Source organism: Vicugna pacos, chromosome 4 (assembly GCF_048564905.1).
Source record: "Vicugna pacos chromosome 4, VicPac4, whole genome shotgun sequence".
Classification (NCBI taxonomy): domain Eukaryota; kingdom Metazoa; phylum Chordata; class Mammalia; order Artiodactyla; family Camelidae; genus Vicugna; species Vicugna pacos.
In genome coordinates this window covers 8,988,888-9,005,514 of record NC_132990.1, presented here as the reverse complement: position 1 = coordinate 9,005,514, position 16,627 = coordinate 8,988,888, and the positions used below count along the sequence as shown (strand labels likewise).

The window sequence follows — 16,627 nt, the reverse complement described above, 5'->3', positions numbered from 1 at the left end:
CAACAACAAACATCCTATTCCTTCTCAAATGCCTGATACATTGTTTTTCAGCACACATTCCTTTCCTCAGGCAAAAGCATTCTAATTTACTACTGGTGAAAAATTTAACAATTGAAATGTTCCAGAAAAAATGTGTTACAGCTCAGTTGTGACAGCAACCTGGATCCTGGCAAGAGACCAGAGAGTTTGAGAACTCCGGTTTATTATGCCAGGGGGCCCAGAGGAGTTAGCACTCCAAGCTCTGGATCCCGTCTGTAGGTTTACACAGACTTTTTATAGGCTGCCAGTTTACACTTTGCAACATCATATGCAAATAAGGTATAACAAAAGTTGACTAATTAGGAACAAGCTTTGTAGAAATGGACCAATCAGGAGGGAGAGAAATAACCAATCAGGAGTGAAGGAAATAACCAATCAGGAGTGAGCTCAGGGAACCAATAGAACTTTAGGGGTAAGTAAGCCGTTTCAGAGGCAAAAAGTGAATCGATCCTCTGGGCTAGGGAACTGGATGGTGTTGGCAGGAGAGTAGTGGTCCTGCCTGAGGGTCCTGCCAGTCTTTTTATGGGGCTTCCTGCCTCAACATCACTATCACATGCTACACAGTGCTCCACCTACCACTAGTGATGGAATCCTCATTGCCAACAGGCTGGTAAGTGATCCATCTCCTGAGTCTCATTTTAGAGTTTGCTTTCCTAGCTCACACCTAGCACTAATTATTGTCAATCAGGTTCCCCAGGAAGCAGACAGAGATTTGAATCCTGAAAGTTTATTGGAGAGCTCTCTCGGGTTTGTGGTGGGAAAGCAAAGGAAACAGGGCTGGGCAGAAGTTAGGCAGCAGTCCTTCCACAAAAAAGCTTCAGTCTATTCTAGGCTGGGCACTGGAGCGAGGAAGGCCCTGCAGAATTGTCCTTATTTGGAGCCAGGATAACTGGGCTTTTATACTCCTGCACCAATCAGTCTTTGAATTTGGACTGCCCTGGGGAAGAAGGCATGATTTTAAGCGAACCTCAGGTAAGGGTGCTGGGGAGCTTAACTGCAAACTATCAGTCATTAACACTCCTAGCAGCTGGGGGAATGAATGTTTCAGCTTTGAAGAGTGGAGATCTGGGGAGCACAGCACAACACTCCCAAAATATACTTCCTATTGTTTGAACCATTTACAATGGGAAAGTATTCATGTGTTTTGTGTAATAAAAACATGTTTAAAAGCATTTTGAAAACAGCAAGCAAAAAGAAAAAATTGGAAATTACCCATAATCTTTCCACTGATTTAACCACTCTAAATATTTTGGCATATGTCCTTTCAGAGTTTCAGATTCAAAATTATATTGTGCATGTGTGTTTAATGAGACCGTATTGTATATGTTGTTAGTGGCTCTTTTTAAACTTAGCAATGTTTTAGAAGCACCTTTTCATATTTACATTCTTCTATAACATCCTTTATTTTTCAGACTTAATTTTTTTAGAACAGTTTTAGATTTACAGAAACAAATTGAGTAAATAGTGCAGAGTCCCGTATTCCCTCAGCCCCACTGCAGCTTCCCCTGTTATTAACGCTCTGTATTAGTGTGGTACATTTGTTACAATTAATGAACCAGTATTGAAGCATCATTATTGGCTAAAGTCCATAGTTTATATTAGGGTTCACTCTTTGTACAGTTCTGTGAATTTTGATAAATGCATGTTGTCTTGTACTTGCCATTACAGTATCATACAGATATAGCCCTAAAAATGCTGTGTATTTCACCTATTCATGCCCCTTCTGCAAACCCTGGCAACCACTGATCTTACAGTGTCCATAATTTTGCCTTTTGTAATATCCTTTTTAATGGCTGCATAACATTGTTTCATATGGATTTATCCAGCCAACCCTCTGTTATGGGACACTGATGCTGTTACATGACTTAAATGAAAGACTAGAATGGTGACACCAAGCCTTGGATTCACAAAGCAGCAAATCAAATCTTCTGACCTGCCACATGGTTCATTTGCCCATGCACTTACACTAAACTGTGTATACTGATGTTTCATTATCTTTGGGCAAAGGAGACTTTTATATCTCACACACTATCTTGGAAACCAAAGAAAACATCTGGCATTCTTTCTGATGGGAGAACCAAAGCAAAGCTGTAAACACCATCTGTCAATTTTTCCTTCCAAAGGAGCCTTTCCAAATTTCTGGGGGTTCCCTTTGCCAACCCCCTGTCACAGTAAACAGCACCAGAAACAAATGAAATCATTGAGGTTTCTAATGATATTCTGGGCCAGGAGACTGGGCTCCCAGGGCTTCCTGTTGTACAGGTGCACATCCTTATAGGCTACTTTACTCTCCTTCATAGGTGGCTGTATCTACCTCCTCAAGCTGGGCAACTATGCATGGATGTGTACTTTGTGATCCGTACACAAGTGCTTGGCTGAAGGGTCTGGAGGGCTAAAATCCAGTTGCTCTCAGCTTGCCAAATTGTAAACCCTGGCATTGCATCCACTCAGAGAGGGTGCCTTTCTCTATCTTACACGAAGGCACAGTTTAGCTTAGTGGCTGGCCTGGTCCTCAAGCTTGCTGAGATTAAGTCTAATTGTCTAGTTGTCTGTTTACACGTTTGTCTTCCTCCAGAGATTCTTGGTGACTGAAACTGTGCCGTTTTTAGTCTTTGTTCCCATTGCAGCACCGCACTCAATATATAGTAGACCTCAGGATATTAACAAAATGATTACTAGGGACAGGGCTCTTTCAGCTCAGCGCCAGGACAGTCAACCCACACCATTTAAAAAATTAATAAAACTAAGTTATCTTTTACTATTACTGTTTACTCTTTTACAGGATGACTCTCTGCTTCCTGCTGTGGGGTTTTGTTTTGTTTTTGACTAGATTTCCTCCTGTTTTTTTACATACGGTTCTCCATCTCTCTCACTGATTCTGTGAACTACACAGTAACTTTTTGAGGTTGGTCATTACATCGTTGCTCTCAAACCAATTCTCTGTTCTTCTGAAAAACTACATTTCCCAGCTTCTTTGCCAACTGGGTATTAGCTAGATTCACTGCCAGCTATGTAGGCACTGGCAGGAGAGGGAGGGAGGGAGAAGTCAGGGTGATTCTTCCTCTCTTCTATGACTGTGGGAGCATTTTCCAGCAGTGGTAGCCATCTTCTACACAGTTTCTACCTCCCTTCCTTCTTTGGTTCCAGGTCCTGCTGCTCTTTCCACTTCAGCCAAATTCTATGCATGATTCTGCAACTTGCTTTTTTTTTTTTTTTCAATTTCACAATATATTGTGAAAGTCAGTGCCAAATTGCTCTGCAAAATTTTTCACCAGTTTATCCTGTCATCAAGAGTGTATAAGAATGCTTATTTCTCTGTCCATGCCAGCATTGGATGTAATTAATCCTTTTAGCTTTTGCCAATTTGTTAGGTGAAAAATGGGGCCTTGTTTAATTTTTAAACATTATCAGTACTCAATTAAAATATGCAGGAAAAAAACCATTATCGGTGATACAGAAACAAAGATATGGATGCAGAAAACAAATGGGTGGTTGCTAGAGGGAAAGATGGTAGGGGAAGGAAGTACTAAGATGTACAACATGATAAATATAATGAATGCGGCTGTATGTTATACTTGAAAGTTGTTTAGAGAGTAAATTTTAAGAGTTCTTATCACACAGACGCAAATTTTTTTCTCTTTTATTTTGTATCCATATGAGATGATAGAGGTTCACTAAACTTATTGTGATAATCAATCAGCTCATGATATATGTGAGCCAGATCATTATGCTGTACACCTTAAACAGTGCTGTATGTCAATTATATCTCAGTAAAGCTGGAAAGGAAAATGCAAGCAGTAGAGCTGAATTTGGCCCTTAATCATAGCTTGCCAGTCAATGAAGAGCTGAACACTTTTAATAAAATAGACAAATGGTGGCATATAATCTATTTAAAACTAAAATATGTTTTTATATGTTCACTATTTGTGCTTCTTCAGTGAATTGCTTCTTAATAAGTTACACCCATATTTTTCTATTGAATCATTCTATTTTTCTTATTGATTTGTAGGGGCTTTTTGTATGTTGGGGAAATATTAACCCTTTTTCTGTTATATAGGTCACAGATATTTTCTTCCAGTTTATCTTTTCATTTTGTGTATCGGGTCTTTTGCCATTACCAAATCTGTCAATCATTTCTTTTATGCCTTCTGAATTTGGTGTCATGATTAGAACAGTTCTCACCAAACCATTATTCAGAAAATTTTTTTATAGTTTATTCTAATATTTTAGGGTGTGTGTGTGTGTTTATGTCTCTCTGTGTTTATATTGCCATCCGTTTGCAATTTGAAATAATCTGTATCCATTTATCATCATCAGGATAATTGCATTTTCATATGATAGTTATCACATAGCTCTTAGAATCAGAAGGAACCCCAGAGGTTACCCAGAGTCCTAAGCCCTCAGTTATAACCTTGAACTAGTCTTCCAAAGGGTTTTCCTCCCTAATCCTCCATGGCACCATGGTATTCTGATTCCTTTTCTACTTCTCTGGCCACTACTTTTCCATCTCTTTCTCTGCTTTCTCTTCCCATGCCTTATTTGTCAGTGTTCCAAAGAATCCTATCAGAAATTTTAATTAATTTAACTTTTCATTCTTCTAGCCATACCTGCAAAAATTTGACCCAGGTCAAAAACTTTAAAGTCACTTTTGAGTCTTCTTATTTCCTCACACTGTATCTCATCTGTGAGTAAATTCTTACTGCTTTACCTTCAACCTGACCATTTCTAATCACTTTCACTGCTACTACCACTCAGTCTATAGTAGTATCATTTCTTGCCTGGATTACTGCAATAACCTCTAAGTGGTCTTTCTTCTTCCCCTCTTGCTTCTGCTCAGTGTAGTAGCTAGAGAGATCCTGCTAAAAGTTAGATCATTTTCCTTCTTTGCTCAAAACTCTCCAATGGCTTTCAGCTCACTTAGTCAAAAGTCTTTAAAATGATCTACAAGACCCTCTATGATTTAGCTCTTGTTACCTCTCTGACTTGATCTCCCATTATTCTCTTCATTGCTCACTCCATTCCAGCCACACTAGGCTGCTTACTGTTCCTAGAACAGAGGAGGTGAGCTGTTATCTCAGGGCCTTTGTACTTGCTGGTCCCTTAACCTGGTATTTTGTTCTCCTAAATATCTGCATGATTTCATTTCCTCACTTCCTTTTCTCAGATGCCATCTTCCCCTGGCCATTCTTTATAAATTTCAATCCTGAATACTTTCTACCTCCTTTCCCCTGCTTTATTCTTCTTCTTAACAGCTTTTTTATAAGTTATTTTCCTCTAGAATACAAGCTTTTTGGGAGCAGGGATTTTTTTTTTTTGCGGGGTTCTCTTTTATATACTTATGTAACCATAGTGCATAGAACAGTGCCTAGTATATTGCAGGTGCTCAATAAATACTTGTTGAATGAATGAATGAAAAGTTTATTTGTTCAAGGAGTATGAGTATTTATACATGTGTACTCCTTACCTCTTTTCTGATTTCCAAGGTCATATTTCCTCCTGAACATCTCTCCTGAAAATTTGCCATCATCTTAATCTCAGTTTGGCCAGCTGAGCTCATTATCTCCCTTAGTACTTCATTAAACCTTATATCTTTCTTATTTCAGTTAATAAGACACTCCCCAGACTTGGCTCTTCCATCACGATTTCTCCTCCCATAGAGCAGGTCTCTAAATCTTGTTTAGTCAGTCTCCCAGATCTTGTTCCGGTTTATCTCCTAGTCTCCATTCCCACTGTCTCTGCTTTAGTTCAGGTGTAAGTCTTGTATGCAATGCAGAAGTCTACCACAATTCTCCTGATGAAGAGATTTGCTCAGCTTAGTGCTCTCCCCATAAACCTTCTGTGGCTGCCCATCATCTGTTGAATTAAGGAGGCGACTAGTCCATAATTGATGATTTACTATTCTCTGCTCACTTTAACTCCCCACTTCTGGAATACTCATCTTCTCGCATTGACTTAAAGCCCTTGCACTTTTCAGAGTACAATTATCTTCTCTGGAATTCTAGAGAGAAAACAGGGCTGGAGAATTAGACACGGGAGTGTTCATATTCTGTATGTACTGTACCAAGGAACTAGAGATATAAATCTTTCTTTTCTGAGGGGGGATAATTATATTTCTTCATTGATTTCAGCTTGGAGGAGGTGCTGGCGATTGAACCCGGGACCTCTTGGGTGCTGAGCATGAGCTCTATCACTTGAGCTATACCCTTCCCCCAAGATGTAAATCTTTAATCCTTTAGCCAAAAGTCAGTTTTTCCAGAGAAACTGATTCTATCCTCACTCTGACTTTTTCTAGAGTTAACTGCTTATGCTTCTATTTCTCCCACCAATTAAGAATTTTGGGGACACAGATTCATCTCATTCAGTTGTTAATAAACCTCCACGCACCTGATTCCAGGAGACATCCAAGGCTTGGGATTGTATTATCTGGTTTAAATCTGTTGAATGTCAGAACTTAAGGGAGAATTTAAACTCATTAATGTGTAAATAGAGATAGTGAGGCCCAGAAAGGGTAGGACTTTGTACCAAGTTACTAACCCGGGACCAGAAACCAGACATCCTGATTCCCAAAGTAGGTCTGGTTGGTAAGCCTTTTAGTCTTTTCGGGATTCAGGGGTCTCGGGTTCCAGCCTGGGCCGCTTCTCCAACCATTACCCTGTCAGTAACCCTCACCCTTCCTCCCTCCCCTTGGGTCAGCAGGGTTCATTCTTTCCAATAGCAACGCTCCAGACCGCAGGAGTCGTTCAGCCCAGGGAGAGACTAGTCACGTCACCATCGGCTCCTCCCATTGGCTCAAGGGGTGGAGCGCGGCGCCGTGACATCAGACGCCCAAAGGGGCGGAGCGGAGAGAGGAAGGAGGAGGGAAGTGGGGCTTCAACATGGCGGCTGTGGTACTGGCGGTGGCTACGGTGACTGCCTGGCCCGGGGCGGGCAGAGCTGAAGGTGGTGGCTTTCGCTCTTCCTAGGGGCCGTCAGGAGCTAAGCGGGGACCGAGCCTAGGAGGCCGGCCGGCGCCAGCACCTTTCGGCTTTTGGGACGGCGGCAGCAGCGGCGTTCAGGTGAGGGGGCCTCCCGCTGGGGGAGGGGGGAGAGGGGCGGAGTTGAGAGAGGGAGCCGGTGCCGGGAGACTGATGGGGGAGGGACGGGGGAAGAAGCTGGAGACTAAGAGGAATGAAAGGAGCTGCCCCTCAGGCAGTGTGAGGCGAAGGGGCCTAAAATGGGTGACTTGGGGAAAATTCTGGGAGAAAGGTCGGAGTGAGGGGACCAGAGTTGAAAGGGCTTAAAGAAAGATGGGATGTGGGAAAATAAAGGAGTTCGGATTAAGAGGACTGACACCCTACGGGGAAATAGGCGCCGTAGACATTTATCTGACTGGAGAGCTCGGTGGGAATTGGGGGATTTCGGGGAGAGGGACCCAGGTTTTAGTAAAGGTGAGTGATGGGGAGTTGAGGGTGAGCTGGGGATGTGAGATACCGATTTAGTTCTACCTGCCTGAGGCGATGAGATTAGGGATGAAGGAAGAAGACCAGACCCGGACGAGTGGTCTGGGGGATATTTTGACATTGTGTGGTGTTTCCCAGGTGTGTTAATCTTGCTACTGTTTGTTTCTTGGGAGTGGAGATTTATCTATACCATCCACCTGGACTTAAGAAACAGCCCCAAATGTTCCTTGTGGAACATCATGTTTAGTACATTTATTTGATTTCTGTCAGTGATCTCTGACCTTGTGTTGTTACATGTTCTTGTTTCGAGACTAGCTTCTTAATAGTATGATTAGGCATAAAAATAAATTTTATATTAAACTGAAGCAAAACTTTGAGAGTTTTTAGAGACCATGAAGTGTGGTTAAACCAGATTTGGTAATTTAGTTACCTATTATTAAATAGCTTCAGTTCTAACTCGACTTACTAGTTCTTTGTCCTCAGTTGAGAATTTGGTTAGATATGATAGATGTTTTTCTTTAGAATTTTGGCAGGTTTGATGATGGGAAAAACGGGGCCTTTAGCCTTTAGTGATAGCCAGCTGTTTCTAGTTAATGTCCCCAACTAGTTACACTGAAAGTTTCTGTATTATTTATAGCAAAGAGTGTAAAATGTCCGAAATCTGAAAGAATTAACATTGTCTCCATTAACCTACTTTTTAAAGTGGAATTTTATAAATTAAATTTTTGTTTCCAATCCATTCTTTTCATTCTTTCCGTTATTTATTCAACATATATTGAATGCCTACTTTGTGTTGCATTAATAAGTCATGGTAATTATGGAAATAAGAATATTGTTTCTCATGAGAATCTTACTGCACAGCAAATGACTTATTAACTTGCTGTGGTCTCCTTGAAAGAAGTTTTTTTGGAAATGAAGAGTAAGGAAGAAAATTATGTGAATATAAGAACTTTCTGAATTTCTCTTTTGCTTAGTATTTGACTCATTTTTTCATCATGACACACTATATCTAAAAGATTATTTTTCTTTTTGATTCTGAAGAAGACAGTAACAGTATCCTGATATGGTAATATAAGGCCTGTGGACAGTTCTTACCAATAGTTGTTAATTCCCGTTTCTTAGACTGGCAAATATCACTTTATCTTGTATGACTTTTTTTTCTTTAACGTCTTCACTATGTATGGTAAGGTATTTAAATTGAGGATTCCTGGAGTTTAATTTAGTGAGTAAAATTCTCTCTGAATTTTTCAGCAATATAGATGTATCTTCATTACAACGAAGTGTAGATGTCAATATTATATATTTTTTTCTGTTCTTTAATTATATTGTTGAATGTTTTGTTTCTTCACATGTAGGTTATTTTAAGAGTAAACTTTATCCCCATAGACTAACCATAACCAAAACCAAAACCAAAGCACCGTCAGTTCATCATTAATCAGGTAATTTTCTTCAGACAGTCTTCATCAAGAAATGCAAAAGATAGGATGTAGTACCTTAAATTAAGTAAGCTTTTTCTTAGAATCAAGAAAACCTGGAGATGAAGCTTAGCAATCAACTGGATTTAGTTTCCCACAGAGCAAGGGAATTCTTGCTTCTGTATCACAAAGATAAATAAGTCTATCCTCTTTTCTAGAATCTAATTTCTTACAGGAAAAAGCCTTTCAGTTAGAGAAAGAAATAAGTGGGGTGTTATTCTTCTAACCTGTGGCATACAATTTCTTGTAATACTGGAAAATAATTTGAATGTAAGAATAATATTTTCCTAAGAATTGATAGTTATAATTTCAGAATTAAAAAATTTTAAGTGAGGGTAGCTAGATTTACAAATGGAAAGGTGTTAACAGCAGGCCTGTTAATGAGCTAGGCATTGTTATACACCTCACACAATTTCAGTTAATCTTTATGATTTGTTTAGGTAGGCAGGTTGTGATAGGCATGCTTTTTTAGGTGTTGAGGAAACTGAGGATCAGAGAAGTTAAGTAACTTAACCAAGGTTACAGCTCTGAAATGGTGGAGTCTGAATTTGAACTCAAATTTGTCCAATTTCAATGCATCTGTTAACATCATTTTTGCTTCTCAGGTGGTCACAAGACCATTCCATTTCTTATCACGAAAATTTAAAGTGTTAAGCATAGTTTTAAAGTAATGTCATTTTAAACTGCTTGTTCTCATTGAAATAGTAGTGTAACTGAATAATAAATAATTCATTAAAATTTTAGACGATTAAGATGTCATCAGTATTTTAGGAGGAAATAAATACCTGAGTATTTTGTACGTAACAAAACTGAATAAGGAACTAAATGTTTTCTTATTTGTATTGCTGAGTCAGGTTGGACCTGGTTCATCAAGAGGCAAAATTTGTATTTGGCAGTACTCTGCATGTGTTCTCAGAATTTTGGATTGGTCATTGTTGGTTGCTTAATTCTTACCACTTTCAGTGATTGAGTCACTGAATTGTCTCATGGTTATTGTGAATCTTGTGGTTACTAAGTCAAGAGCCAGCAGTGTGTGTGTTTTGGTTGCTTAACTTCCTGTCCAACACTTGATATTCTCAGACTTTTACCTTTTTTTTTCCCTAATCTTTTGGGTTTGAAATAGGTATCTCCTATGTTTTTATGTGCATTTCCCAAAGTTGAACATCTTTTTATATGTCATTGGCCCTTTGTGCTTCTGTGAAGTATATATTCAAGTTTTTGCCTATTGAGTTCTTTTCTTTCTAATTGATTTTAAGAGTTCTTTATTTTAAATTAAAAAATTTTTTTGTATTTTATTATTTATTTATTTAAATAATTTACTGAAATGAAATTCACAGTCTAGAAATTAACCATTTTAAAATGAATAATTCAGTGGCATTCAGCACATTCACAGTGTTGTGCAAACACCACTTCAGTCTAGTTCCAAAATATTTCCATCACCCAAAATAAAACCTCTTACACATTAAGCACTTTCCCTCTGTTGGCACCCTCCTCCCAAGAGTTCTTTACGTATTTTGTATACTAATTAATTGTTTGTTTATGGTTTGCAAATATCCTCTCCCGATTTGTGACTTTCTTATCTCTTCATAGTTTTTTGGTGAGAAAAGTTCATAATTTAATGAATTGAATTTTTCAGTCTTTTATGATTTGTGCTTTTTGTATCGTATTTAGGAAATCCTCTTCTGTTAGGTATGCTGTTTTAATAAATACAAAAGTGTATCTGTCTGTGATGTGGCATCTGATCTGGCATTTAGTACCAATGTTTGCTTGGTTAGAAAGGCTAACGTCTCAAGAGTTGTGTTCCTATAGTCTTTGGAATTACAGAGCCAGAGGGTTTTAAAAGCAGCTTGAATTGTGCCTTATACACAAGTTGCATATATTTCCCCAAACTGGGAAACCAGCAGATTTGTGAATGATGTACACATTTTACTAAATGTTAATAATGTGATTTGATAGTGAGAGACTTTTCTTGTGTGGACAGTATTAGATACAATTCATGAATCACTCAGTCTGAGAAGTTAGTATTTATACTGAAATATGTTGAGAAAGGTTTTTTGATGTCTGGTTCTGTCTGGTGTTAGGCTTTACCAAGGATAATTGTGGATTGTCGAAGGACTGGTGTGGAAACATTTTGGAAGAGTTTTTCTGTTTTTATTTTAAAGTGTACAGAATTATATAATCAAGATAAAACCTTGTGGAATGTAATTACATGGTCAAGTGAAAAAGACAAATAAGTAAATTTTCATAGTTAGCAACTTTTTTTTTAGGTTGAGTGTCATGTTTATGGTATTTAAATTCCATTAGATACATTTAAATGAATGAAATAACTTCTCAGTATTGGAGAAATTACATCTATTTAAAGTTATGATGAACATAATGAACATTTCAGATCAGCTAGAACATATGTGAAGGAAGATACAGTTTTTCTGTTTTACTTTTTTAAAATGGAGGTACTGGGGATTGAACCCAGGACCTTGCTCATGCTATTACTCTCCCCCATTTTACTTTGTTTTTTCAAACTCTCTCTCAGTTCCTTGGACTGTGTGGCTCCTGTTCACTATTAGACCCCTATCTCTTAAGTTTTATATATATAAAAATCTTGAGGTGTTTGATATTCTCTATTGTGTTTTAAAGTCTCTTAAAAACATTCCTTTTTTTTTTTTTCCCCATGAGAAAACTGGGTACTACTTTGACTTTAGGAGTTGTTCTAAGGAGTCTTGATCCTGGCAAAGATCGCATTGAAATATAAAACATCCAGCAGACTTTATACTGCAAATATTCTATAGTGATTGATGTACAGTACACCCTTGATATTTGTGAATGTCCCTAGATTTTTGAGAATCTTTGCATAAATATTAGTTTAGAATGTCCCTCATAGCTTATGGAAAAGTCTAACAGAAAATTTTTAGTTACCATCAGGTATGATAGGTAAATAGAACAACAAAGTTAGCTATTTGGATACTAAACTCAGTCTTCACCTACTTTTAACTCCTGGTCTTTTTCTGATTGTTACTACTGGCTCGCTTATCTACAGCCTTCTTTAATAACCTTTTGGAAACTCAAGGTCAGGTTGCCTTTGCTTGTCCTGTGCTGCATCTCATCATGGCATTAGTCCCAGGCAAGGTTTGTATCCTTCTCAATTCTCCTATCATTAGTAAGAATGGAATCTTCTGTTCCTAACATCTTCCTAAAGTTTGGGAGTGTTAACATTTCCTTCTATAGTACAGTAGTGGAAGGGTATGGGTAGGAACGTCCCCATTTCCTTCTTCTGGTAGATTATTCCTTATGCCACACCTTGTAAGAGAAATGATCCCTTTTTGTGGGTGGAGTTCAAAGTCAAATGTCAGCCAAGAAACAAATTATTATATGAAGTGAATTTCCGAGGTAGCTTATGAATTCTCAAAAAATTTTCTTCCATCAAAGGTTATTCTATTTCCAAGTGATAGTAACAGAAAACCAACCTACCTACCTACCACAAATTTTGTTCCGAAATACTTTAAAATCACTGAAGATCTTGAATTGTTTATATTGTGCCCCATCCATCTTCTGAAACAGGAAATTCTAGCTAGTTCTTGTAATTTAATAGGGAATCTAACTTTATCCTTGTACTAGCTAGTTTTTATAATATTACACTTATCAGAGACTTAGGCATTTTACATAAGCAGAATTTCAAAATAATGAAACAGTCCCCCTTGAGAACCCATATTAAACAAAATTGTTGGTATATTATTTAATGAGAATCTTTTATAAATGTACCTTCTATAATGCTGTCAGTAATAATGTATGTAGGGACTTCCTCCAGATGTCTCTAAGAAGCTATACATTTTGAATTGTTGGGTCTTCATTAAAAAAAATTGTTTTTCGTCTGTACTGGCAATGTTCTTAGTGAAAGAATGTACATATTAGGTTAACTGAGGCTTATTTGGTGTTCTAAGAAATTATATTTAGGCATGGTCCTAATTTGAGATGTTCTAGATCTGTCCAATACGATAGCCACATAGTGCAGATATAAAACTTTTTCATCATTGTGGACAGTGAGTTGAAATATATAAAGTTCTAATTCTGGTTTTGCATTTAAAAACCATCTCTTTCAGACATGAACTTTTTAATTTGTAAAATGAGGGTAGTAATACCTGCTTATATTTCATAGCACTTGAGATTCAGATAAGATGATGTTTGAGATGGTGTTCTGAAAACTGCATAAGACTTCAACCTACAGTTTTGAAAATTATACAGTTTTAAAGTATGCTTCATTAGAAGCATAATACTTTTCCACTGTCAGCTAATATTCTTACTTTAAAAGTTAATATACTGCATTTTATCCAGGAAGTTTTAGTAAGTTTTCTTCTTTAAGTCTGATAAGTCTGATATTTGTCTTTTTCCATTAGAATTAATTTTAATGAGCAATTTTGTCCTGTTAGAGCTGCCACTTAGAGTAGTACCAAGCAGTAGTAGTAGGTACATAATAAACAACTGTTGAGTGAATGAGGCATGAAGCCTGAGAAATTGCTTTTTACTGTGATCAGGCAAGGATAGTTTTTCATATAAATAAGATTTGATTGGGAACCAGCTTTAAGGGGAAAACAAAGAAGTAATTATTTAACTAGTTTTTCCATTGGGGGAAAAAATGAAAGCCAGGTAACATATCTCTTCATTGTAGAATTCTATTTGCACATTCCTGTGTCTTCTTACTGTGCTCTTTTGACAGTGGCTTTAGTAATTGTGTACAATCTCTTTTGGGTATCCTTTGACAAGGTTTAATAACATTTGCTATCTGATTTTTTTCTGAAATATTTTAAAGTTATAATCATTTTACACTGGAATATTTAGTTATATAACTTTTTTCTTCATAAACACTACTGTTACCATACTCAACCATCAACAGTAATTTCTTAATATCATATTATGTCAGTACTTACTCACATTTCGTCACTTGTCCCCTAACTGTCTTTTACGGATTCACAATGCATTTCTGACACTACCTGGAATTAGGCCAAACTATACAGATTAAGGGACTCTTCATATAAAAGATTGCCCTCAGTTCAGACATCAACCACAAGCTCAGTGGTTCCCAGGCCACCTTGAAGCAACTGGCTACAAATTTGGGGGTTCCCACTCTGCCCTCAGGTTTGATAATTTGCTAGAATGACTCATAGAACCCAGGAAAGTGCTATACTTATGATTACAGTTTTGCTATAGCATAAAGTATACAAATCAGAAAGAACGAGAAGAAGAAATGCCATAGGGTGAAAGCCAGGAGGGTCCCAAACATGAAGCTTTTGTGTCCTCTCCCTGTGGAGTCTGTGTGTGTCACTCTCCTGGCACATCATTGTGTCACCATATCCACAGAATATTGTGAACCAGGAAAGCTCACCAGAGTTTCAGTATCCATAATGTGATTTTATTGGGCTTTCATTACATGGGCATGATTCATTGAGTCATTGGCCATAAGGTTGAATTTGGTCTCCAGTCTTCCTCCCCTCTCTGAAAGTTGAGCTTCTTACTTGGCTTGAAGTCCCAACTTTCTAATCACATGATTGATCTTTCTGGTATGGCCAGCCTCTATTCTAAGTGATAAGTTACCTGAGGGCCCACAGGAATTACCGCTTTAGCATAAACTATCAAGTGTGGTCTCAGGAGCCCACCAAGAAAGACAGATGCTCGTATTACTTGGGAAATGCCAAGGTTCTAGAGGTTACCTCTCAGAGCCAGGAACAAAGGCCAGCCAAATTCTTTATTATACAAAATAATTTGTTCAGTCCTAGATCCAATTAAGACCACTTAAAAGAAAAGTCTTAGACTTCTTCTGTTTATTTGATGTTTTATTATGAGAATTAAAAAATATACCAGGGGGAGGGTATAGCTCAGTGGTAGAGTGCATGCTTAGGCATGCAGAAGTTCCTGGGTTCAGTCCAGTACCTCCATTAATAAACTAGCAAACAAACCTAATTACCTCCCCCATACAAAACAACAACAAAATCATACCAGAGAGTAGAGAGAAAAGTGAAATGATCTCCCTTGTACATATTGCCCAACTTGCACAAAGATAACCATTTGATTGATCTTTTTCAACTCTTTTCTCCTACCTTTTTTGGAAATGGGGACGTACCTGAAGTATTTTAAAGCAAATCTCAAACATTTCTGTTAATTCATTATTTTATATCTCTAACTGATAAGGCAGTTTTCTTTTTTTTTAAACGTAACTCTCATGCTATTATCACGTCTTAACAGTTATTAGTAATTCCTTAATATAATCTAATACCGTCCATATTGAAATTTCTCTTACTGTCTTAAAAGTGTCACTTTATAGGTAGTTTGCTCTATTTTCAATTCAGTTAAGGTCCATACTTATAACTTACTTGGTTTTCATGTCTGCTGAGTCTCTTTTATTATATGATAGTAATCCCTATTTCATATTATTGATTCATTGGAGAAACCAGGCCATTTATCCTGTAGGTATTCCACATTCAGGATTTGTGTGTTCCAGTGTTGTTTTTTCGCTTGCTTCTCTAATTCTTGTGAAGTAATGGTTTGAAGCTTGATTTAATTCATGGTTTTGTTGTTTTTGTTGTTTGGATGTGGGGAGGAGCATCACATAAGTGGTGCTGTGTACTTTCGCATCACATCAGAAGGTACATAATCAATGGTTGTCCCCCATATAGTGATTCTAGTGTGTTCAGGTGATGTCAGCCTGATCCTTCTATTATTAAAGCTCTCTATTAATCTTCACCTAATAGCTTAGCATCCATTTATGATACTTATTTGAGTCAGTTAGTTAGAAGCTGTAAACTTGTATCGTCATGCTGTTTCTGCCATATTTATGTTTATGAGGTGCCATTCTTCTATAAAGAGCTTTTCTTCATCAGTAGGCTTACCCTGAAGTGTAGTTCCTACTGTAAAGGAAGAATAAATGTTTAATTCTTTTAATTACCAATTTCAAAGTAAAGAGTTGGTGAAATAGTCATCTCTTAGTGGTAGCTGGTTATTTGTGAGTGTGTATGTGTTTCTGGCTGTTGGTTTTCTATGGATTTTTCTTGAGTGTCATCATAGACCTGTGGATTTATACCATATTATTTGAAACAATTATAGTCATTCTTTTTGATGCACAAGTTGTTTCATCTTTGATCAGTGGGAGCCATTTCAGGTTGGTAGCTTTTTGACATGATGTATGTATCTTTGAAAAATTTCTTGTTTTCATGCACAACAGACGGCCCAGGTTCATCTTACGAGCTCATCCTGCACATCTGAAAACAACCATTTCTCAATGTAGACATACAGGCGGCCAAGAGGCACATGAAAAGATGCTCAGCATTACTAATTATCAGGGAAGTCCAAATCAAAACCACAGTGAAATATTACCTCACACCTGTCAGATGGCTGTTATCAAAGAGACAACAGATAACAGGTGTTGGTGGGGATGTAGAGAAAAGGTAACCCTTTTACACTGTTGGTGGGAATATGAATTGGTGCAGCCACTATGGAAAACGGTATGGAGGTGTCTCAAAAAACTAAAAATAGAACTACCATATGATCCAGAATTCCACACCTGGATCTTTATCTAAAGAAAAGAAAAATTAATTACAAAGGGTATATGTACCCCTGTGTTCATAGCAGCATTATTCACAATAGCCAAGATACGAAAGCAACCCAAGTACCCATCAATAGGTGAATGGA

The 16,627-nt window shown here is 37.6% G+C and overlaps 1 protein-coding gene across 6 annotated transcripts in view; it reads left to right on the top strand.

Moving 5' to 3' along the window:
• The first annotated feature begins 453 nt into the window (after positions 1 to 453).
• UBAP1 (ubiquitin associated protein 1) overlaps positions 454 to 16,627 on the top strand; it is a 58,216-nt gene continuing 42,042 nt past the window's right edge. The window contains exon 1 of one of the 6 annotated variants that reach the window (XM_072959242.1): positions 454 to 649. Coding sequence is in view for 1 of the 6 variants with exons in the window: in XM_072959241.1 (XP_072815342.1) it covers positions 7,331 to 7,466 (136 nt within the window). In the remaining 5 variants the exon portion in view is untranslated. Of the gene's footprint in view, positions 650 to 6,858; positions 7,095 to 7,257; positions 7,467 to 7,535; positions 7,617 to 16,627 lie in introns of those variants that run through there. The other 5 variants (XM_006216811.3, XM_006216812.4, XM_072959241.1 and 2 more) reach the window with 5 other exon arrangements.